Below are 24,568 nucleotides of genomic sequence, written 5' to 3' on the forward strand. Positions count from 1 at the left end.
GAGAATGCTTCAGTTTATTTATAAAGTTAAAATAAAGATGGCCCATTTTCAAAATGATATATTATTTTTTACTTCTTTGGTTTTTCCTCTGCAGCTGCAGCAAAGTGAGAGGTCGATCTCGTTCAAATTCACACCTGCTGGGAAAACATAGGTGTGAGGATCAAGATAAGCATCACCCCCCCCCCCACGACCACCACTGCCGTTCTGTGCAAGGCACTATGAACCCTCAGCTGCTTTATCAGAGCGACAGCAGCCGGCGGCAGACGCTGTAAGGTGCAAAAGCACAACAGAGCCAGCAAGTGATTAAACCAGCAAATACATTTAATCGCCCTTTTGTCTCGAAAGTCACATTAGTACAGTGTTAATTTTGTTGTGGCAAAACAAATTTTGTGAGCGTCGCAACATTTTTGTGTTTGGCATGAGTTACAACAGTCTTGAACTTTACATAAATGCGCTAACTTTTGTACAGTGTACAATTTGTGTACATCTGCGAGTAACTTTTTGTACTTTGTATATGGTTTCAGGTTGTACTTTGTTAATTGTGGTGCTTTAATGGAACACTTTGTCAGGACATGAAACATCACAAACTGGCAAAAAACAAACAAACAAACAAACAAACACACCAAAAACCCAGAAATGTTTCTGTTCGATCCAAGTGAACATTTTAGCTGATAATGTAAACGTAACCTGAATTTCTGTACAAACACAGATCGGTTGAGATCACTTTGCTAATACTGAGCTCCATGTGTTCAGAGTGCAGATTTATTTTGGAGTTGCACCACCCACAAACCCCTAGGAAGAGCCTTCTGTCACAATGAAACACGAGGAGATATTTAAGGTGAGGCAAGCACAAAGAACCAACTATAAGGAGCTGCCAGTCTGCAGGCCATCACCTCCCACAGTAGCTTTCCTCTCCAAGGCCCCAGGTTTGAAGCTCCAACCTGTCCTCCTCCTCTTCATCACCTTCTCCTCCATCTAGCTCAGCCTCCTCATACAGACTGGGCTCCTCCACAGATGTCTCCATGCTGGGGTTGTAGCCGCCAAGCGCCCGCGCCTCATTGTACTCATAAATAGTGGGCAAGCTGCTGCGCAAACCGAAGCGGCGCCGCAAGGCCACTAGCAGCGGCTGCGGCACGGTGAAGATATCCACATTGTTGCCCAGGTCCACCCAGGCAAGGCTGGGAAACTTCTTAGGGTCCTTGATGGCATCTGTCAGGTCTTTCAGGATGGCGACCGTCAGTCGGTTGCCATTCACGGCGAGTACAGTCAGTTTGGGCAGACAGCTGAGGAACGGAAGCAGCAAGCGGAGGCTCTCGTCCTGCAGCTCAGTGAAGCTCAGGTCCACCGCAGACACAGCGTCACTGCTACTCTGGAGGTGGAAGGCCACGCGGTGGATGTCTCGGCCAGACAGAGGGATCCCGGCCAGGTTGACGATGTCGTTGGACAGTTTTTTCTTCAGGGTGGTTTTCAGGCTGTTGCACAAAGAAGACAAAAGCAAACATTCAGTTCTTGTTTAAAAGTTGGAACCCTGAACCAACAAGTGAGCAAATCTTTCAGCTCCAGCAGGTACTTAACAATACCACTGGTATTGATTTTTTAAGTCCACTGTAATGTGGTGGCACATCACTCTGCAACTACAGCAACTGCAGACTGTGCAAAAAATTAAAAATGAGCCGGCACATTCTGGAGCGCGTAAGCAATCAATAACGTAAAGACAGAATTTGCATTTAAATGTGTCTCTGCAGCTTCAAGCAACAAAGTCTGTCTCCTGGGATGAATGTCGTCCACCATAAAGGACCAGATGGTTGCGGTTTCAGTTGCCACTTCTTTTCCCACAGACTCATCTGAAAGTCTGTGCCAGACAAGCATGACTTCAACCACACACAAATAAATAAATCCGTATTTGGAAAACCACGGCGAAAAAAACAAACACATTGTCCTCCTGTTGAGACCAGTCAGGTACAAATACGTCACAGCGTTTTGACGTGTCCCCTTTGGGACATGTGCCATTCAGAAAAGTTATTTTAAGAAACATCCCTCATGTTCCAGAATCAAACCACTTCTTTTGGAAATGTTATGGGAAAGCACAAAAAGAATCCAACAAACACAGTAAAGCAATTCCTCAGCATCATTTTGAAAATGTGTTTATGAGCCGATGCGGCAATTTGCATAATTCCAAATGTGATTAAAAGTAGCAATCAGGTGTTCCCTTTACATCTGAGCTGTGTCCCAATTCTGTAATACATGCTAGTTCAAAGCACTTTGAATGAGAACAGTGCAGATGATGGAAAAGCGTTTAAAAAAAGTAGAAATTGTGAATTTTTTAGATTATTATTTTTGTAACGTGTTGAAGAAATGGATCATTATTACCTCCACTGAAGAGGTTATTTGTCTGATTTTCAACAGGATATTGGAAAGGTTTGTGGGCAGGTTTCTATGAAATACAGTGGAGAGATACTGTAGGTCTTTTTCCAAGGAAGAACTTTTTAAATTTTGGTGTGGATTTGGTCTTTGATATCTAATGTTTGATCTTCATTGCTTTATTCTTCAATCCTTTGAGTTTGATGTTGGCGTTTTGATGAGGCTTCAAGTTCAACAATCAGATTCTCTGTGAAGAATCAAAGGTCAGTGATTAGAATCAAAGCTGAGAAAACAGGATTACAGATCAGGATCAAAGAGAAACAATCAGGATGGTGGTCAGGATGAAAGCTCACTGACCAGGATCAAAGGCAAACAATCAGGATCAAAGTGATCAGGATCAAATATCAGACTCAAACTTCATTTTCAGGCTCCAACGTAAGACCTAAAGAACAACAATCAGATCAAAGGTGAGTAATCAGGATCACAGATCAGGATCAAAGCTCTGTGATGAGGTTCAAAGGCTACTGATCAGAATCAAAGTTTATAGGATCAAAGAGAACTGATGAGACACAAGGGTCAGTCATCACGATCAAAGTTCAGCAATCAGGATCGCAGGTAAGAACTTTGGATCAAAGGTGAATGTCAATAGAGACCATATGGACCATGTAAATGTTTTTGTTTGTTTTTTGGAAAGTTGAACTTGCACTGTTGCACAATGATCAGACACAAATGCTCTGACAATTACTGCAAAATAATGAGATACCAATGATTTCTAGTTCCCAAATCAGGCAAACTACGTTTTTAACATGCAACATGAAATTAGGACAAGGACACATCATTGGAAGGAAAAATACTCAAAGAGGAGCTTGCCTCATAGCAAGAAAATTCAAACGAGAAATACATTTTCTGGTAGAACGAGCTCTCTGCCTCAACCCAGTGCATTCTGGAATTATCATGAGCATAGAAGAACCTTGAGATTACACCTAGAGGAAAATGAATGAATGCACACATTGGATGAACTTTTGACATGATTTTCACCCAATAAGTATACGTTGGTCCAACTCAATAAAATAAATTATATTGTATGTATATACTTTGAGTTTGGGCCACAAATATATTTATTGGATGGAAATCGTACACAAAGCTGAATGAAGTTCATCCAGTTTGCCTTTTGTTCCTTTCTTTTTTTTAGTGTGGAAGAGTAAAGGCATGCATCACAGCTTTATTCTTTATAAAAATGTTACTTTAAAGAGATTTTTAAAACTCATTTAAAAGCCGGAGTATTGTAATGCACCTATGGTGACTATGGTAATGCTCTGCAGCACCGGATAAATCCCCTTATTTCTGCTGAAGTAATCTGACTGAAGACACCTGCCAAACAAACAAGGAGAAAGGAGGTGGAAAGCAGGTTATAAAAAATAAAAAAAGCTGACAAATGAGGCTAAAATGTGCGGTTTTAGACGTTTATCCCGTCACTGTCTCAGTCCATCCTGGATGTCCCTCTGCTTCCTCAGGCATAACGAGGATTATCCTCAAATCTGTTTCTTTCCCGCTGCAGTCTGTCTGGAAGCCTCATAAATCGGCAATCCACGGTCTTTACATCTGTCACCCTCTCTGCTCAGTTAACATAAAGAAAAAAAGATCTGCAGCAAACCGAGGCCATGATTCACAGTATTATTGATTCCAGCACTAGACAATAATTCATCTCTCCCTCCTTCATTTCCCCAGTCTTACTCTCTCCTTTGTTTTCCACTTTGATGCTCTGGTTATCTCATCTCTGCGTCTCTCTCTTGGACTATTTTCCTTTTTCTTTTTTCTTTTTTTTTGCGTTCTGCATTTGATTTTCACTTTTTACTGTTTTTCCTCTACTTTCAAGAGTTATTTGTCAGATACTCTTCTAATTCTTTGATAGTTCAGACTCAAAAAGTGATACAAGGTTAACAAAATCTGGTTTGAAATAACCTGAGTTACACTGTAAATTTTGTACAGTTAAACTGACTCTGCAGTGAGTACATACATATGGTTCCACCCCAAACTGTGTAAAATTGACTGTTTCATAACATTAAAACAGCCCTATAATAGTGTTATATCAGGTTGACTGACTGTAATAGAGTTCATTATACTACGATGGTTTATTTGACACCATGATGGAGTTGATACTGCCAGCTGACACTATTCATCCGTTATCGAGCGGTAGAGTTGCTCATTAACAAGCAGCTGGTCTGATGTTCGATTGATTCCAACCAGTCAGGCTGCAGTGAAATGCTGGATGTCTTCTGATTGTCTACTTACAAACTCAGACAAGACTGAGGCGATTGTTAACAGGAAGAAAGTGTTGTGTGGGCCGCCAGAAGAGGAGGTACTGCTGGCCCACCACCAGAGGGCGCCCTGCCTGAAGTGCGGGCTTCAGGCACGAGAGGGCGCTGCCGCCTCAGGAACAAGCTGTGGTGACAGCTGTCACCCATCATCCGTGACAGCTGTCACTAATCATCCAATCCACATCTGGAATAAAAGCAGGAAGACACCTCCACCACACTGCCGAGATATCATCTTCTACCAGAGGTAATATCCTCAGCCTTTTTGTGATATTTTGTAAATCAGTTTATTGTGAGTGTTTGCAGGAGTACCGGTCCTTTTTGTGGAGGCTGTGCAAGACGGCACTCTTTTTCCTCTGAGGGATCGCTGCAAGTATTGAGTGACAGGTGGAGGTGGAATTCCCACCAGGATTGTTACTGGGTGTTCACACACCCACCCTTGACTGTCTTTGCTTTCTGCCAGCAGTACCAGATCCGACACGCCGTGAAGGTGGCCACCTGGGGACTCCGGAACTTGGCGGCTCCAGTATTCCTCGGGTTCGGTGGCAGTGGGAATCGTGTGGTTCCGGTTCGTTTCCAGACGGGCATCTCCTGTCGTCGAGCCTGCCCACACGACACCTTATTGATTGACTTTTGCACATTCTGTAATCTGCTGTGTTTAGTTGTGTCATTCACAACAGTAAAGTGTTATAATTTGACTCCTTCCATTGTCCGTTCATTTACGCCCCCTGTTGTGGGTCCGTGTCACTACACTTTCCCAACAGAAAGAATGAAAAGCCGGACTAATTTCTGACGTGATATTTTTTTTTCGCTGCACTGAGGATGTACACAGTCTTTTTTTGGTAGTACACACGCACACAAGTGCCAACACTGTTGCGTGTTGTGTGCGCGCGGGGACAACGGCACGATGATTTGATTGAGCTGCTAATTCTTCTAACACATACACACACGCGCACATACACACACAAAATCCACTCTGCTGTAATCATCTGGATGCATGATGAGCTATTCAGATGAAAAGTTGATGATTTTGGCTGGACTGAGGAACTAAGTCTTTTTTTTTCTCTTTTTTTATGGAAGTACGAAGTCAGTGCACAGCATCACTGGACTACACTTCACAATTAGGACTTTAGCAGCAGTGGAACACCAAAATGTAAGTCCCTTCTCTGTTGCTTATAAATTAATAAAATATCAAATGACAAGGATCTGTTTTAGCTGTTATATCAAACAAATAATGAACGTTTTTACATTCTTTCAACAGAACGAATATTTAATTTGGTGAAAGCTGAATGGTATGTTCCAGCCTTCACCTCATGAAATATTTGTACCATTGAACTCATAAATATTCATTATTTGTATATTATTTAACAGTGTATATACTATTGCCTATCTGAGTCTTTTACGTTTTACAGAAGTTTTTTCTTTTCGTGTTTGTTGTTTATGCACCAACAACACCAGATCAAATTCCTTGTATGTGCGAACGTACTTGGCAATAATTTGATTCTGATTCGGAAATTCATCTTTTTCTTATTATTATTAGCATCACACTAACATCAGTGTGTGTGTTTATGAATGGGTCAGGAAAACAAAAAAAATAATGGACTATAATGTGGTGCTTCTGCTTCAGGCAACAAGCAAAATGAATTTCATCAGCACAATATTTATTTATAGCGCAAACACCATGTTAGCAAGCAGTAACCAAAAAGCGAACTAATGTTAGTATACGTGCCATAAAAGATGAATGAACTGCTTCTTGTTGCCATTGAACAGATAATCAGCTGAGGTAAATGAGCAATTTAGTTTAACTTCTGAAGACATGCTGCATTATTTATAAAGCAAACACTGCATTAGTAATCAGAAGCTAATGAGCTAATTGTTGTTACTGTAGAAGGCACAAACAACTTGAGTAAACTTTTGTACAAAAACACAAATAATGTAAGTAAACTGGTTGTATTGCCAACTGAATAGATGATCAAAAGTGGGGTGAGTGTGCATTTTCTTTTCTTTTTACCCGAGGCCAAAATATGGCCATCGGGTTTTTTGCGAAGACGATGTGTCTGTCCGTCTGTCCATTTGTCTGTGCTCAGCTTAAGTCTGTTCCTATTATTTCCAGGGTCTTTAAATTCACAGGGAACATTCTTAAGACACAGACCATGGACAATTGCAAAGATGGTGAACCTTGACATATTTTAAGGGGTCAAAAAGTCACATTCTTTTCAATATATTTATGCTCATATGACCGAGTGTATTTTAGCATTGCGTTATATTTTCATTTACAGAAGAAAATTGTTATGACGCACAATAAGTCAGGTGGCAGGCTACAACGTTCAGCTTCACAGGACTCATTCAGCCCCCAGGATGCACATTTCCGATCCATGCTGTTCACCCAGCAGTTAATTCCAGCTGCGTCTGCACCTTGCCATCACACACGGCTGTTCTTATGGTTTCAGTTCTCTGTGACGGTGAAGCTTTTGCAATTATTGAGACAATGAACATCCTTCGACTTGTTTTCTTCAAATCGGAGAGGATTTGTTTGATTTCACTGAAGTCATCACCTCACCTGTGCGCTTGTGCTTTCAGAGGAAGAACTGAATTTGCATGTAATCCTCAGACAAAAGCAAGCAGGGTGGGTGATGCAAAGGAGGGAGGGATGTAATGTGCTTTTAATGAGACGAAGTAGAGAAGACTTCATACCTCCTTCCAAATCCTCTGCTTCCCAGCTACGTGGGCACAATTCCACCCACTGGCTCCGCGCCTGGCCACGGGCCCAGGGGCACAACTAGCATTTCTAAAGCCACAAAGTGGGCCGCGTGGTCCATGATATAAACAACAAAATGTCTGATCGCTCTTCCTCTGATGTGCTGCTACGCTAGTAGGCAACGGTTCATCTCCTCTTGGACCAGCTCAGACACAAACAACTTCAAAGGTTTGCAAAATCTACTTACATAAATATGAGGTGAAACAAGAGCTCATTCTGCATCGGGACTCATTTAAAATCAAACAAGCACAAGAAATCCTTGTATTGACATCCTCAGGAGCAACTGATACAACAGTGCAGGAATCTAATGAGAGCCAACTCTCATGTGTCAAAGTATTGGGTGCTTAAATGTGGGCTCAGGCAGACTGTCTAATTGCTTTTCGGAGCCTGTGTCTCCTCAGGGATGTTGTTAACGTCTCTGCTCCGAACTGGAGTCCCTGCTGTTTCATATGCAAACCCTAGAGGAAAGAACTGAAACAGCTGGGATTTCTGATGTGGAAATAGAGCAGAGGCAAAGGGGCGCTCAGCTGAGACAAAAGGTCAGAACAAACTGAAATCATCTGAAGCAGCATTTTAGAAAAATGTGTTCTGAATGATACATTGCTTAAGGATCAATGATTCCATCTGTATTTGCAACAGTTCCTACTGGAGCACAAATCTGTAGAAGTCTGATTTATCTCGCAGTCAGAAACTGTTGATGCAGATATTTGTCCTAAAAGAACTGCACACACACAACATATTGGTTTCATTCTCACAGTTTCTGCAGCAAGATTAAAATATTCAAATACAAAGTTAATTTGCATAGTTATTTCCCTTTTGCTGCTTATTATACTGTATTGAGCCATCAATTATCTCTCTCTGTCGGTCACGTTATAGAGGACATTAAGGTGCATTCATTACAACGGTCATGTTATGCAAGCTAGTATTGCTGACTAGTATGTGTGTGTATTTCTCTCTTATAAAACAATACAATGTGCAGCTCTTTACATGGGTACGATTCAGGAGCAATACACACACACACACACACACACACACACACACACACACACACACACATATATATATATATATATATATATATATATATATATATATATTATCCCTTTGAGGCGCCACAGCAGATCCAAGGTGGATCTGCATGTTGAATTGGCACATGTTTTACGCCGGATGCCCTTCCTGACGCAACTCCACATTACATGGAGAGATGTGGCAGGGGTGGGATTCAAACCGGGAACCTTCCACACTGAAACCAAGTGCATTAACCACTTGGCCACCACCCCTACATCTAGGCAAATTAAACTAAAGGGTTGTTGAGCACAATAAGATTTATTCATGAAATTTGAATGTGTTTTCCCACATGTGGCTTTCCAGAGTTGCTCTTCTTATTGACTTCCTGGGGCTTCACTTCCCATGTGCCATGCTCCGTTTTGTGCATTCTCTCGCAAAGGCTCTATCTATCTATCTATCTATCTATCTATCTATCTATCTATCTATCTATCTATCTATCTATCTATCTATCTATCTATCTATCTATCTATCTATCTATCTATCTATCTATCTATCTATCTATCTATCTATCTATCTATCTATCTATCTATCTATCTATCTATCTATCTATCTATCTATCTATCTATCTATCTATCTATCTATCTATCTATCTATCTATCTATCTATCTATCTATCTATCTATCTATCTATCTATCTATCTATCTATCTATCTATCTATCTATCTATCTATCTATCTATCTATCTATCTATCTATCTATCTATCTATCTATCTATCTATCTATCTATCTATCTATCTATCTATCTATCTATCTATCTATCTATCTATCTATCTATCTATCTATCTATCTATCTATCTATCTATCTATCTATCTATCTATCTATCTATCTATCTATCTATCTATCTATCTATCTATCTATCTATCTATCTATCTATCTATCTATCTATCTATCTATCTATCTATCTATCTATCTATCTATCTATCTATCTATCTATCTATCTATCTATCTATCTATCTATCTATCTATCTATCTATCTATCTATCTATCTATCTATCTATCTATCTATCTATCTATCTATCTATCTATCTATCTATCTATCTATCTGTCTGTCTGTCTGTCTGTCTGTCTGTCTGTCTGTCTGTCTGTCTGTCTGTCTGTCTGTCTGTCTGTCTGTCTGTCTGTCTGTCTGTCTGTCTGTCTGTCTGTCTGTCTGTCTGTCTGTCTGTCTGTCTGTCTGTCTGTCTGTCTGTCTGTCTGTCTGTCTGTCTGTCTGTCTGTCTGTCTGTCTGTCTGTCTGTCTGTCTGTCTGTCTGTCTGTCTGTCTGTCTGTCTGTCTGTCTGTCTGTCTGTCTACCTACCTACGTACCTACCTACCTTGTAATCTGTTCACCTACATCGAATACACGTTCCCCATCATTGACTCACATGAATCAGCCATAAGAGAAGGAAGTGTTAGATGTTATTTTCCCTCATTTTTATTTACTGTGCGAGCAAGTGTGATACAGGAGAAAACAGGAACTATCAACTAAAGTCTCTGATGCAAATAGTAACAGAGGACAATGATTTTTCTAGCAAATTCACATTATTAAAGCTATTGTGTGTAGGATTTAGTGCCATCTGGTGGTGAGAGTTGCATATTGCATTATTCCTTTGCTGATTATATTTTTGTTTCCCTTCACATTTTTGCTGCTTTAATGACAGAGATTCCTGCTCCCTGGCCTTCTCTTGTGATAAGCAATATGTTTGATTCCCCATTTCACAAAAACAAAGGTTGACGAAACAAAAAGCATCAATTCATTGTTGAAAGTATTACACACTAATTTCACAAATGTTTATGTGTGCTATATTCCATTTACATCCTATACATTGTAGCTTTAAGTAAATTCAATCAAATAGTAGAAATATTGACCCACCACCACTTCCCCAGGTGGGGCGTTGTAACATTACCTCCTGGCGGCAGCCATCGCTATCTGTAGAAACAGTACATATTTAGAAAAAGCATCCAACCCTAATTTACCTAACTTTGGATGCCGTTTCACACTCGTGAGAGCGGTCGAATTAATGTGTGCTTCATCGACGCCTTGGTTGACTCATTCAGTCCTCAGCTCGATCTGCTCCGTTTCGCCGCCAGGCGTCTGTAATAGGTAGTCTGGCTCAGAGTTGGTGTATAAACTGACAGTGGAAACACAAGTGGCGCTGATAAAGGAGCACTCGAGTATTTCCGTTTCATCTCAGTGGGCCCACAGGCTCAACATTTCCTGAACTTCGGTTCAGCACCAAGTATGTAACTCTCAGGTTTCAGGAATGGGTCTGAGTTAATGAGAATCCCCTGAAGTCACATCGACACTGTCATACTGAGGAGAAATTATCTTTGGAGACATGAAAGCAGTGATTTCATGTCCTCCAGGTTCAGAGAGAAAATAGAACATCACGTGAGACGGAAAAAAATGCCCCAAGGTTCATTTGGGTTTGGCTTAAAATTTCGTAAAACATGTACTAGATGATCTGATTAAGATTTGCTCTGTACTGTCAGCTTTATGTTTACATCTTTATAACATACTTTAAATCAATTTGAAAACATGTAGCGCTGCTATTGATGATTAAAATGCATTTAGCATTAAATGCATTAAAGAAAAAGGCTAAAACCACAACTTATCACAGCAGTCCTCCATTATTTTGGCAGATGTTGATTTAAAAAAATTTTTTTTTTTCAAATAATTTAGTTGATAAAATGTTTTTGCTCAGATGACATCAAAATGCAAAGACATTGTGTTGAATTTTACCACTTAGTCATGACCAGTTCGGCAGCTCTCACACTTGGCTAAGTTTGGTGCCATAATGGGCTGAGTAACAACTCTGTGCACCTCAGATAATTTCCCCAAGCAGCTGTTGTTTGGCAGCATTCAGCGCCCAGAGCTCCAGGGGAGGCACACCACTCTGCAAAAGCTCGGAAAATTGTTGTTCTTTTTTTTTTTTTTTTTTTTTGGTTTGATGGATTCCCAGCCAGGGGTGCTGCTTGCCAATCAGTAAGCCAGGCAACTGCTTGGGACCCCAGGCCAGTAGGAGGCCCCCAAGGGCTGACAAACTTTAAACTACAGTCACAGCCAGTCAAGTGCTAAAGGGAACAGTGATACAAGAGAACACGTTTTTACTTACACTTTTTAAAACTAATACTGTTTTGATATTAACACTGGAGCATTTAATGGTTAATGAGAGAGACCTTTCGGATGCTCCCTTGTTTTCACTCAGGGTGGCCACAGCAAATCCGAGATGGAGCTGCATGTCGAATTAGCAGATGTTTTACGCCGGATGCCCTTCCTGACACAACTCCACATTACATGGAGAAATGTGACAGGGGTGGGATTTGAACCGGGAACCTTCCACAGTAAAACCAAGTGCATTAACCACCCCTGCTTATTTAATGGTTAATGTTACAAAAAAAAAAAAAAAAGATGGAGGTAACATGATGACTGATAACAAGAACTGCCTCTGTCCTGCCCATACTTGGCTCAGGATGGTGCAATTCACTGTGAATTTGTGTACACCGCAAGGAAAGGTAAAAATACTACAGGATGGACTCCTGATACCATGCACATATCACGTGTGTGCCACCATGTGAAGCCGTACACCATCACTCAAGGGTTGCTTTAGTTTTACTTTGCCTCAAGCAACCATTACATGCACAGTTATAAAGCATTTCCACGGCAGCACAGAAGCTTAGAAAGCCCACAGAACTAGAAAACTGGAGTAGTGCAATAGTAAACACATACAACCGGTTGAATCGTTTTAAGTACTGAAGAAAATTGTGTTTGTTGCATGATGCAATGAGTCCACCTTCCAGTTCTTCTATAGACTTTTATGGTGCACAGTCTGTCCTCAAGTGAACCCCAAAACTGCTCAACCTTGAAGCACATAAATGTGACAAAGAGATGTGGGGAACAGAGACAGTGTAAAGCAGTCTGAAGATGTTACACAGCAGATTAGTCTAAGTGTTATCTTTGTGCAGAAAATCTCAAAAACCAGTGTCACGTAATGGAGCAATCCTTCATATTTTAAAATCTTGAAAGAGGCAAAATGTGAATGATTTTCTAAAAAAAATAAATAAATTGGCTTAAATAATTAACAATATGTCAAAATAGTATTGTGCTTTTGTCTCTTAAGTGTTAGAGTAATACCTGAAATTAGTGATTCTCAAAGTGTGGGTTGTGGCCCTCTGGTGTATACTGAAGGCACTGCAGGTGAGAACTCATTTAAAAAGTGTCTGAATTTCAATTTTGTAATAAAGTTGAACCCCCCCCCCCAATGTTTGGTTATTTATTAAAATGTGATATGAAGTAATAAAGCCATGGATTATTAGTCTCGCTTTGTCTGACTTAGTTTATCTATCTCTCAATGTAAATGTACGAGGTCTCTTAGAAAAGTATCCAACCTTTTTATGTTTTCAAAAACCTGATGGATTTGAAGCACGTGTGCTTGCATGAGCCAACCTTGAACCTTCGTGCGCATGCGTAAATTTTTTCAGGCCTATCGATTGCGTCAGTTGCTGGTAAGCAGCATTTGTGTGAGGATGGGTGTTGTGCTTCCGGCGGATTTTCATTGCAAGGAAAATGACAGAATGACTGGAGCAGTGCTACTGCATCAAATTTTGCCAGAAACCGGGCGACAGCCAGGTGGAAACCATTCGTAAGATTCAGATGGCTTTCGGTGGCTTTTCAGTCGTGTGACTATCCGAGAAATTGTGGAAGAGGTGGGCATCATTTTTCAGAGTCCAGCATGTCCTGTGAGACTTCAACACGAAGGTGCTTTTGCTCCGCTGTCAGCAGCTTCGGCACGAATTTCACCGCCACTCTTTTCATGGCCAAATCTTCTGTTACAGTGGAATGTGCCAAAAAAGTGCTGATGTCCACCTCTTCCACAATTTCTCGGACAGTCACACGACGGTCCCGCATCACCACAGCGTTCACTTTGGAATGACCTGGTCATTTCAGCATGTTGATGGCCGACCGGAGCGCGGCTCGCTCTCCACCATTGTGCGGCCGTCTTTAAACCGGTTGTACCGCTCCTTAATCTGTGTGATGCCCATAGGATCATCACCAAAAGCTGCCTGAATCTTCTGAATGGTTTCCACCTGGCTGTCGCCCAGTTTCTGGCAAAATTTGATGCAGTAGCGCTGCTCCAGTCGTTCCGTCATTTTCCTTGCATTGAAAATCCGCCGAGAGCACGACACATGACCTCACACAAATCAGGTTTTTGCAAAAAAAAAAAGGTCGGACACTTTTCTAACAGACCTTGTGTGTATATATATATATGTATACTCAACAAAAATATAAACGCAACACTTTTGGTTTTGCTCCCATTTTGTATGAGACGAACTCAAAGAACCAAAACTTTTTCCACATACACAATATCACCATTTTCCTCAAATATTGTTCACAAACCAGTCTAAATCTGTGATAGTGAGCACTTCTCCTTTGCTGAGATAATCCATCCCACCTCACAGGTGTGCCATATCAAGATGCTGATTAGACACCATGATTAGTGCACAGGTGTGCCTTAGACTGCCCACAATAAAAGGCCACTCTGAAAGGTGCAGTTTTGTTTTATTGGGGGGGATACCAGTCAGTATCTGGTGTGACCACTATTTGCCTCATGCAGTGCAACACATCTCCTTCGCATCATCTGTGAAGAGAACACCTCTCCAACGTGCCAAACGCCAGCAAATGTGAGCATTTACCCACTCAAGTCGGTTACGACGACAAACTGGAGTCAGGTCGAGACCCCGATGAGGACGGCGAGCATGCAGATGAGCTTCCCTGAGACGGTTTCTGACAGTTTGTGCAGAAATTCTTTGGTTATGCAAACCGATTGTTCCAGCAGCTGTCTCAGACGATCTTGGAGGTGAACATGCTGGATGTGGAGGTCCTGGGCTGGTGTGGTTACACGTGGTCTGCGGTTGTGAGGCTGGTTGGATGTACTGCCAAATTCTCTGAAATGACTTTGGAGACGGCTTATGGTAGAGAAATGAACAGTCAATACACGAGCAACAGCTCTGGTTGACATTCCTGCTGTCAGCATGCCAATTGCACGCTCCCTCAAATCTTGCGACATCTGTGTCATTGTGCTGTGTGATAAAACTGCACTTTTCAGAGTGGCCTTTTATTGTGGGCAGTCTAAGGCACACCTGTGCACTAATCATGGTGTCTAATCAGCATCTTGATATGGCACACCTGTGAGGTGGGATGGATTATCTCAGATTTAGACTGGTTTGTGAACAATATTTGAGGGAAATGGTGATATTGTGTATGTGGAAAAAGTTTTAGATCTTTGAGTTCATCTCATAGCTGATTATGTCACGAAATAAATCACATTTTCGTGACGTGTTTTTTTCTTATTTTACTATTTCTAACCCTAACCCTTGCCCTAACCATAACCCCCAGAGACCACCCCGCTTCACCCGCATTTTGTGATACCGTCACAAAATGAATTTGTGATATCGTCACGAAAATGTGGCATGTTATGTGACAATATCACAAACTAATAGACTGATGTTTTGTGATGTCATCACAAAATGGTGTGAGATTGGGTCGCTATGTAACTCGCTGTATGTCAAAGTATATGTATGTCAAGTTTGGCTCAGTTCTGAGATGCTTTTGGGACGGGAGAAGGACACACACACACACACACACACACACACACACACACACACACACACACACACACACACACACACACACACACACACACACACACACACACACACACATACACACACAATTTGGTGGTATTTATGTTGGAAGATTTTCAGATATAAAAATAACCTGCAGCATTATTAAGTCTGAGAATGGCTGGTTTAAAATAATTTATATATCTGCAAGTGGACAAGCCAGATGGTCAAAGATTCAAAACTGGAACTAGCCACAAACCTGAAAGTCAGAGCCTAAATCAACACTGAACAGCACAGAAAGGAGTGTCAGGTGTTAGTGACATTTAATATATCTTGTGTCATAGGAAACCACGAAAGTGGAAATGCATGATTGAGAAAAAAAACAAAAACAAAAACGGGATAGGGCAGTGAATTACGCCAAACATTATATGTGACAACAAAATACTTTATTATCACAATCAACATTTTTGTTTTAAAAAATCACTCAACACAACTTAAAACAAAATCTCCTGAGGTAGAGGACTGACAAACCACAATACAAGGGTGCGCTGCTCCGTGTTGTGTGACACAGCGCAGCGCTGCTCTTACAGACAGAGAGTAGACTTTGATGAATCTGCGTGCGCAGCAGTCAGTGTGTGCGGGAGAGAAAAAAAGCTTGAGTATCGATCTTTTTACACGAGGATCATTCAATATCAATACCAGCGTTGGTATTAAAATTATCGATATTAGGATCGATCTGCCCACCTCTACTCCAGATGTGCTTCCTGACACATTACATGGAGTAATGAGGCAGGGTTGGGGTTTGAACCAGGAACCACTGAAAACAAGCACATTAACCACTTGGCCACCACCCCTGCCTTGTTTGTTGAATAATGTAAGATTTAAAAACAAGATATGAACTACCACAGCAAAATAATTCAAATTAAAGTCCATTGTCTCTGCTCAGCTACACCAAAAATAACACCGACAGCTTGATGTGGATTATTCCGATTCATACGTGACTTCTGCACACAGACGCTGCTGTGCCAATAACTGTCAAACCTCGACATAATATCCCACAGTGCAACAGTGCAGTGTGGTGCCAGTGCTATATATTCAGTCATGATCTGATCCAATGCGACAAACTGGACCCTTAAGAGAAAAGAATAATGTGACAGAACACACAGATATAGTTTGCATTACATAACTGTGTATGACGGAGGAGCGCGCCTTCATCTGCTGCGCTGCATCAAGACGCAGTAATGAAACCAGCCTTAAAATGCACAACTGGCTGGCTGGCTCATGGGACAGATCTGTATCAGCGATCAGAAGCAGAACAAGCCACAGTAACATTATCTCCAAAGTGCACTTAAAATTCCATCAGTAAAAGGTCAAGAGTGGTTCAGTCTTTAAATAAACACAAAGACTTTTTTATAACGCAGATTTCTGGAGCAGGATGCCGTGAGCTCACATTACCTCTGAGCTTCTGTTTACTTTGATTCAGGGCCTGTATGTAGTGGAGCATTCAGTTCTAAGCGTCTCTTCCTCCTTCTCATCCTCAAAGATATCAGTCTGCACGGCGGGAAGTCTTCAATTATTAATGAACAAGGATAGTGGGTCGATCTTTACAGCTCTAAAAGCTGAGGTCAAAATGAAACAAGAGCACGAGCAGACTGAGTACAACAAGAAGTCAAGTGGAACTGAGAGGTTTAACGCCAACAACAGGTTTGAGATTAGCTTTGAGAGAAGCAAGAAAGCAAGAAGATAAAGGCTATACTGGTTAACAAATGATGACATAACTTTCTTCCATGTAATTTCTGGAGTTATGAGTAAATTGGAGCACAAATCCAAGTCCATAGTGGGTTTGTTTTAAGCATGTTGCTGGTGGTCACAACTCTGTGGACCTGAAGGTGTGTTCCCATCATCGTGGCATTGCACTCTGCATGCCGCAATGTTCAGCAGACACCTGTACCACTTTAGAACTGTTGGTTGTGCTATGCTGTCTTGTTATTTGCAGCCCATTGTCCTGCGTCGCTGCATCCACTGCATTATGAAACTCTCTTGGTCCTGGACAGCAACAATCCAGTGAAATCACCTCTTAAAGACCACCACTTGTAAGTAACTATCTATCTGTTGCAGCCAACTGAAACATGGGCAACGCTTCACCTTCTCCAGTGGCTTGAGTCCTCAACACTGAGGTCTCTACTTCCTAGCACAGTGTTTTTATCACAAGTGAAGACTTGGTCCCATCCTTAATGTCTACAGTCTCAGGCTGATGCCCCTTGAGCTGATGCCAGGAGAAATCTTTCGCAATCCGACATTAAGTTGTCTTGGGTCTGTTTGAAATGGATGCGACATCAGGTAACACTCAGATCAGAACTACAAAACATTGCATCATGTGATGTCTAAAAGTACTGCTTGTTCACCTGATTTCAACCAGCATTTGGACTTTTGAAATCGATTTCATATAGTAAAATTAAATACTGAAATACCATGAGTATTGATTCCCTACCCCCAAACCTATCAGGCTCTGGAACTAGAGGACAGACAGGATTTGGTACACAAGAAGGCAGTCAAAGATCAGCAACGATAATGACCCAGTCACACGGCATACAGCGTTTGTTGAACAAAGGAAAAAAGTCCCAAAGCCACAAATTATCGAGAAAAAGTGGACGAATGAGTCCCATCACCGAAAACCCTGTGACTGCAGAGCGAATAAAAGACTGAAACGAAACAGAGAGAGAGAGAGAGAGAGAGAGAGAGGCTGGAGGTTGGACGAAGTTGGACGACAATCAAACGGAACGCTGACAGTACGGGAACGATGCAAACGATGAGGAACCCTCAAGACAGAAAGCAAAACAGAATACGGATGAATTGAAGTTGTCGTCAGGATTCGTTTACATTTTTCAACAGTTTGAAAATTCGGACGAAGTGCCAGCTACAGAAATGAAGCTGGACAACGGTTAAACGATGTCTCCAAAAGTCAGCGTAAGTCCAAATTTCTTGTTTCATTTTTGGCTTTGGTGTCCTTCGTTAGTGCCATATGACTGGGGCTTAACAAATACATAAGGCAGGGCGAGGTCCATAAAACAGGCAGTTGATCAAAAACACAACAGGCAATCAGAACAAGGACTGGGACACACAGTAAATCAGACACAGGTGCGGGAGACCAGCAGGGAAAGGGCATGGCAAACAAAGGGGACAGACACACCCCAAACCAAAGCCCACATCAAAAGGCAAGAGTGTGCAACCAAAGAAACACAAACCAGAAAACCCCAGAACAAAAACCACACAAGAACTGAATACTAACTAAAATAGAAGATAACACTAAACAAAACCCCAACCATGTCAAAAACAAGGGTCTTGTCTTTGGAGAGTGAAGACTACTGCGATACTGAAGGATTGTCTGTTGCAACAAATGCTTTCCAAAGACAATTGTTTCAAGTGTTGAAATGCCAATTTATTGTTCGTGAAAGGGTAGCATCAAGAAATATAGACTCTAACTTTCTGCCAAGGTGTGATGAACAGTATACGTACCTCTGGCTCTGTAAGGATCATGCAAAGGAAATGACCTCACAAGTATGAAGGGATTTCCTTACAGATTAACCCTCTGGGGTCTGAGGGCATTTTTTGGACAGTTCACTCGCCTGGCATAAATGTTTTTTTTTATTGCTGTTAACAGCTCTCCCTGCATCCCACAATCAAGTTTTATGTCTCTTTTTTCAGGACAACCTGTGATTTCATAATATATGTTGTGTTTTATAAGTGTAATAAAGGTTTACAATCAAAAATAAGAAAGAAAAAGTAAAGCGGAAAATAATTTTCCACACACATTTATTCAAAACACACAGCAAACTATAATAAACAACTGTTTTGACACTTTATAAAGGTAATTTGAGATCTTGTGTGAAAGACTGTACAACAAAAAGGTTCAAACAATAAACACAAATGCACATTTTAAACAATATATACAAAATGGTCTATGCATTTGTTGTTGTTTTTTTTTTGTCTTCATCTCAAAGCAATTTCTGTCTGCTATTACACAAAGGTTACAACACAAACTTCTACTTCTGTGTTTTGGACTGTTCTGTGCTGCTCTTAAAGCAGCTTTCATTCACACTTTGGCCCACTTTGGCTCCTTACAGTCTGAGGAGTGGCCCTCCCTTGCTCCATTGATATGGTAAACAAGTGCGAGTTATCCAGTAACATTCACATGCAAACTAGTGGAGCAATCCTGATAGTTACACACTCTTTGTTTAAGCACGTGAGATTGTCATCAGAGGCTCTCCGTCTGCTCCTGCTTTCACTGATCGCTGTGCCTAATGGTGCAGGGCGCACTGGATGTGCTCATTGGAGCACCCAGGGGGCTATTCATACGGGCCAACTAGTAACATATCACTCCTGAAAACGATCTTTGGCTTTTCACGTGAGGTAAATCTGCCCTACGATTGGATTTTGGAAAACCATGTGACGGTGAACTAATTCCGATTGGACACTCACATTGCGCACATCATCACACAGCTTCTATGAGGAGTACAAAGATGGCCGATGGCTGACTCGGAAGTCTGCGGAGTTAACTTTTCAGCAAAAAAAAGGTAAGTTTCTATCTCATATCATTAAAAAGTTATTTATAATTTAGTAAAGCTTGGTCTTAGCCATTGTATACAATGGCGTCGGCCCCAGAGGATTAAAGTAAATTAGCTTCAGCAAAGATCATGCAGTTAGACTCTCACAGAGCACTCGTGATTAGGCAGTGAAAAGCTATTGAAGAGCCTCAAGTAAAAAAGTGGTTACAAGAATTAAATGTCTCAAAAGTTAGACTTCTCTGGCAATTGGAGCCTAGTTATAATGGAAGTGGGTTTTTCTCCTCTCTTTCTCTGACTAATACTTGGCAGAGAATGATTCAGAGATGAGGATGATGTGAGGGGCTCTTGAGGAAATTAGTTTTTTAGCCTCACAGATAGAGAGATGCTGATCACACTGAAGCGAGCAGGGAATCTCAGCAATGGCAATCACAGAGAAGGAGCTAAATTTGCGAATGGAAGATAAGTGAGTGGTACAGACATGACGCAGGTCAAGGACTGGTGTTTGCTATAGACATTATGATGTATATCAGCTTCAGGGATTTGGATTTGAAGATCTGTGCAGCCAGAGGAAACCAAGCGGCATGACAGTTTAATGTGGGTGATTTTAAGCTAATGGTTGCAAATTTCATGAGTTGAGTATCTCAGATGGGGAGAAAAGGAGCGATGATTGTGTCACTGACGTTGAGGCGTGATTGGAAATTGAACAATGAGAAGGTAGGGCTCTCCAGGGAAAGACCTTTTGATTGGATACGTGATGCAGAGTGCAATCCTGCAAGATAGGACACGGGTTTGTCTTTATCTAGTGCCACAAGAGGACTTATTGCAATCCCATGACAACTTGGGAAGATTCTCTCAGTACCAATGAAAAACAAAAGTTAAAGAACACCAGTTCTGTTGTGCTAATTTTGTGCTTAATTTATGGACTGAAAAGAAATTAGGATGACGAACAATGAGATAGAGATGGTGAAAAAAAATATTTACAGAATAAGGGCCTCATTTATAACCATCGTGCATGGAAAAAAGGGACCAAAACGATGTGCATTACAATTTGAATTAATATATAGGAGTTACTGTGATTCATAAAAAACAAGATCACAAAATCTTCACATGTATGCAGACTGTGACCTGTGTGTATGAACATTTTGGAGGTCGTTAAAATGTGAGTAGCAGCATTGTAAATATAATAATGATGTGTGCAAGTGAGTATTAACTTATACATTCAATTTCACTTAATAACACGTTACCTAAACATGTACTGTTATTAGGGCCCGAGTAGGCAACGTCCTACGAGGACCCTATTGTAATTGCACTGTTTATTATTATTATTATTATTATTATTATTATTATTCTCACTCTTGAAATCGAAATTTCGGCCCCTTCCCATGCTCAATAAGTCACCAAACTTTCCAAAGTCGTCCGGCCGGATCCGAAATTCGATATTTTGGGGGCGTCGCACATGGTCGCAGAAAACTCGCGAAACAGCGCCCCCTAGAAATTTAAAAAAACCCCTCCGCATTGGGCTTTTTTCGTCATAGCCTCACGAAATTCGGTAAACATATTTACCATGCCAGGACGCACGAAAAAGTCTCTTATTTTCATGGTGAAATGTCGACAGGAAGTCACCCATTTTGATTTTAAGTTTCGATTTTGAGCAAATTTTTGCCATTTTCAGCCATTTCCACTACTTACATTTGAACAAATTAGTCCTAGGGATTTCATCCGATCGTCTTCAAATTTGGTCAAAATCATCACAACACAATGGTGATCAAAAGTTATCAAAAGATTCTAATTAAGTCAAAAGGCATGGCTGCTAGGGGTCATCAAACTTTGGCGAGCTTTTCGGAGCGCACCATTTCACTTCAAACGGCTGTCACGCCCACATACTTCATCGTGGATCCTTCAAACTTGCTGGACATGATGAGGGCTCTGCCCTGAACGTCTACATATCTTAAGTTCCCACCTGCGCCCCCCGGTGGTGGCGGGAAATGTCCTATTTTTACTTTAAGAGTTCCTGATGTCACATACTTATCCCAGTCAACTTTATTCCACTTCTAAAACATGCAGAACAAATTGGTGAATGTAGGCGATGAACGCCGTGAAGTTACGAGTAACGGCGTCCGTGTGGTGGCGTGCCGAATATTGCCCATTTGCCATGAAATTACGTTCTTTATTTTGACAGCTTTAATTTTGTCATATCATCATGAAAATTGATACACAGGTTGAGCACGACAACCTCTTACAATTCATAGGGGCGTCGCCCATGGGCGGGGCAAAATGCCTCAATAGCACCCCCTTGAATCTTTCAAAAACCCCTCACCCCTACTTTGGAGTAGGGAGATGAAAATTGGTACACATGCGTGAATTGCATGGACGTACAAAAAAGTCTCTTGCAGCATGGTTCTACTCCAAACAGGAAGTCAGCCATTTTGAATTTTCTTGTCATTTTGGCGTGATTTCCACATGTTGTATTTGAACGAACTCCTCCTAGGGATTTTGTCCAATGCACTTCCAATTTCTTCCACATCACCCACAGACGATACTGACCAAAACTTATCGAAAGCTTTTCTTTATGTCGAAGGGTGTGGCCGCTATGGCACCACCATTTTGACCCTTCGCCATGGAACATTATACTTAAACAGGTACTGATGTCACATACTTAACACCATCAACTTCCTTCCACTTCTAAACATGCAGAACAAGTTGGTGAACATAGGCAATGATCACCGTGAACTTACGTGTAACGGCTTCTGTGTGGTGGCGTACCGAATATCGCCCCTTCGCCATGAAATTATGTTCTTCCTTTTGACGGCTTTAATTTTGTCATATCATCATGAAAATTTATACACAGGTCAAGCATGACAACCTCCTACAAGTCATAGGGGCCTCGCCCATGGGCGGGGCAAAGTGCCTCAATAGCGCCCCCTTGAAAATTTCAAAAACCCCTCCCCATAGGAGTTTTTTTTTTTGGAGTAGGGAGATGAAAATTGGTACACAAAAGTCTCTTGCACCATCAGTCTACTCCAAACAGGAAGTCGGCCATTTTGAATTTTCTTCTCATTTTGCAATGATTTCCACATGTTGTATTTGAACGAACTCCTCCTAGGGATATTGTCCAATGCACTTCAAATTTCTTTGACAGCATCCACAGATGACACTGACCAAAAGTTCTCGAAAGCTTTTCTCTATGTTGAAGGGTGTGGCCGCTATGGTGCCGCCATTTTTACCCTTTGCCTTGGAACATCGAGTCATGATAACTCCTTCATGCTTTGCCTGATTGGCTTGAAACTTCACATGTATGATGACGGTTGGCTCCTGAACACACCCAGCCCTTCTGTTTGTACAGTGAGTGCCCCCTAGTGGATGAACAATCAACATGTCATAACTCCTTGATGCATTGTATGATTTGTTTAAAATATTAACTGTGTGATGAGTGGTTGCCCCTGCATGCACATGCCCACATGTGGTCACAAGACAACACACTGCCCTGGGGAGGCGGTCGCGCGGAACGAGAGCCCGTATATGACTGCTTGCAGTCCTAGTTATTATTGTTATTATTGTTATTATTAAATGTGATAATGAGCTATAATTATTCCATAGTGAGTGTTCAATTGTTAAATATATAAACCAACTCAGATCCCACATTAAATCACACATTTAATAATATTTCATCAGCACGCATTAGTTGCCTAAATGTAAATATATTTGTGGTGGACATGACTGGATTATCACCATCATAAGGACAATGTCCTCCCTGATGTAATGGGGGAAAAAAAAGTTTTCCTCCTGGAACTTTATACTAAAAATGGCCATATGCTCTTTTCACTTCTCAAATTGTATCAGGGGAGATTTTGTTGAAATAAAGACAGTTGTCTGATTACAACACAGCAGCACAAATGATTCTGGAACAACTAATGATAAATCAGTGTCTACTTATGCTGTTATTTGGAAAGTTTCATTCTGGGTCTTGAGGTGAGCTTTTTAAAGTTTCTCAGTTATGTCCACAAGTGATTGTGTGATGTCAAAATTAAGAAGAAACATGCAGCACCATGAGTGAATGGTCACTGGTCAAATGGCTGGGTTCAAAACTACTTGTGGGATCACTATTGCCACCCACCTCGTGGCTCTAAAGTCTTTGCTTGTTCACATGTAATCCAGGTAATATGTTCTGCTGCAAGCTCACAAATCTGCACCACTACCTGTTCACCATTACCTCTTGAAGGAATTATAACCTCTTCACTGCAACGTCTGGTTCCTTAGAGCTGTTCATACCACTCATCAGTCATTACTACTTTTATCATGACTCAGGGAAATTTATTTGGAGTCAAACCTTTGCGATTTAGCAGCTCTGCCAAGATGAACAGGTGGATCAGTGAGATAGGGTTTGGACACCAACATATAGACCATGCTACCTGTTTGTGTCACTTTGACTGCATTGTTCCAGTCCACTCAGCTGTAAATGGGAACTGCCTTGACTGGGAAAGTAACCTGTGATAGACTGGTGGCCAGACCAGTGTTATGATCTGTCTGTGTCTGTCCTTGTCCTCAGGAGGGTTGGGTTGGGTTCTTTGTGTTGTCACTGCTCCGTTTCTCCTGCACTTCCTGTTTTATTTTGGTGGTCATGTTTACTTGTGTTTTTTAATTAACTTTCTTCCTGTGTCTCTTACCCCAGCTGTTTCTAATTACTGTTTACCCTCATCTAAGTCCCATTTGTATGATTGCCTTCTGTGGCTACGTTTACATGCCATTAATATTCAGGTTAAGGTCAATATTCCGGTTTCTGAATCATTAGGAATAACCCGTTTACATGCTTAAGCAGACAGAGTTACTCCTGTATACATGGTCATTGGTATCATTTGGAATATCCCATTCTAAACAGCGACGCATGTCTTCCACCGGT

General features: G+C 41.2%; 1 protein-coding gene across 2 annotated transcripts in view; it reads right to left on the reverse strand.

Moving 5' to 3' along the window:
* Positions 1–791: 791 nt before the first annotated feature.
* The window catches only part of LOC117529734 (leucine-rich repeat-containing protein 75B-like), a 78,594-nt gene continuing 54,817 nt past the window's right edge, over positions 792–24,568 (reverse strand). For both annotated transcript variants that reach the window (XM_034192590.1, XM_034192588.1), the window contains one exon: positions 792–1,472. In XM_034192590.1, coding sequence (XP_034048481.1) covers positions 890–1,472 — 583 coding nt within the window. In that variant the 3' untranslated portion in view covers positions 792–889. The remainder of the gene's footprint in view (positions 1,473–24,568) is intronic.

This window comes from Thalassophryne amazonica, chromosome 17, assembly GCF_902500255.1.
Source record: "Thalassophryne amazonica chromosome 17, fThaAma1.1, whole genome shotgun sequence".
Classification (NCBI taxonomy): Eukaryota; Metazoa; Chordata; class Actinopteri; order Batrachoidiformes; family Batrachoididae; genus Thalassophryne; species Thalassophryne amazonica.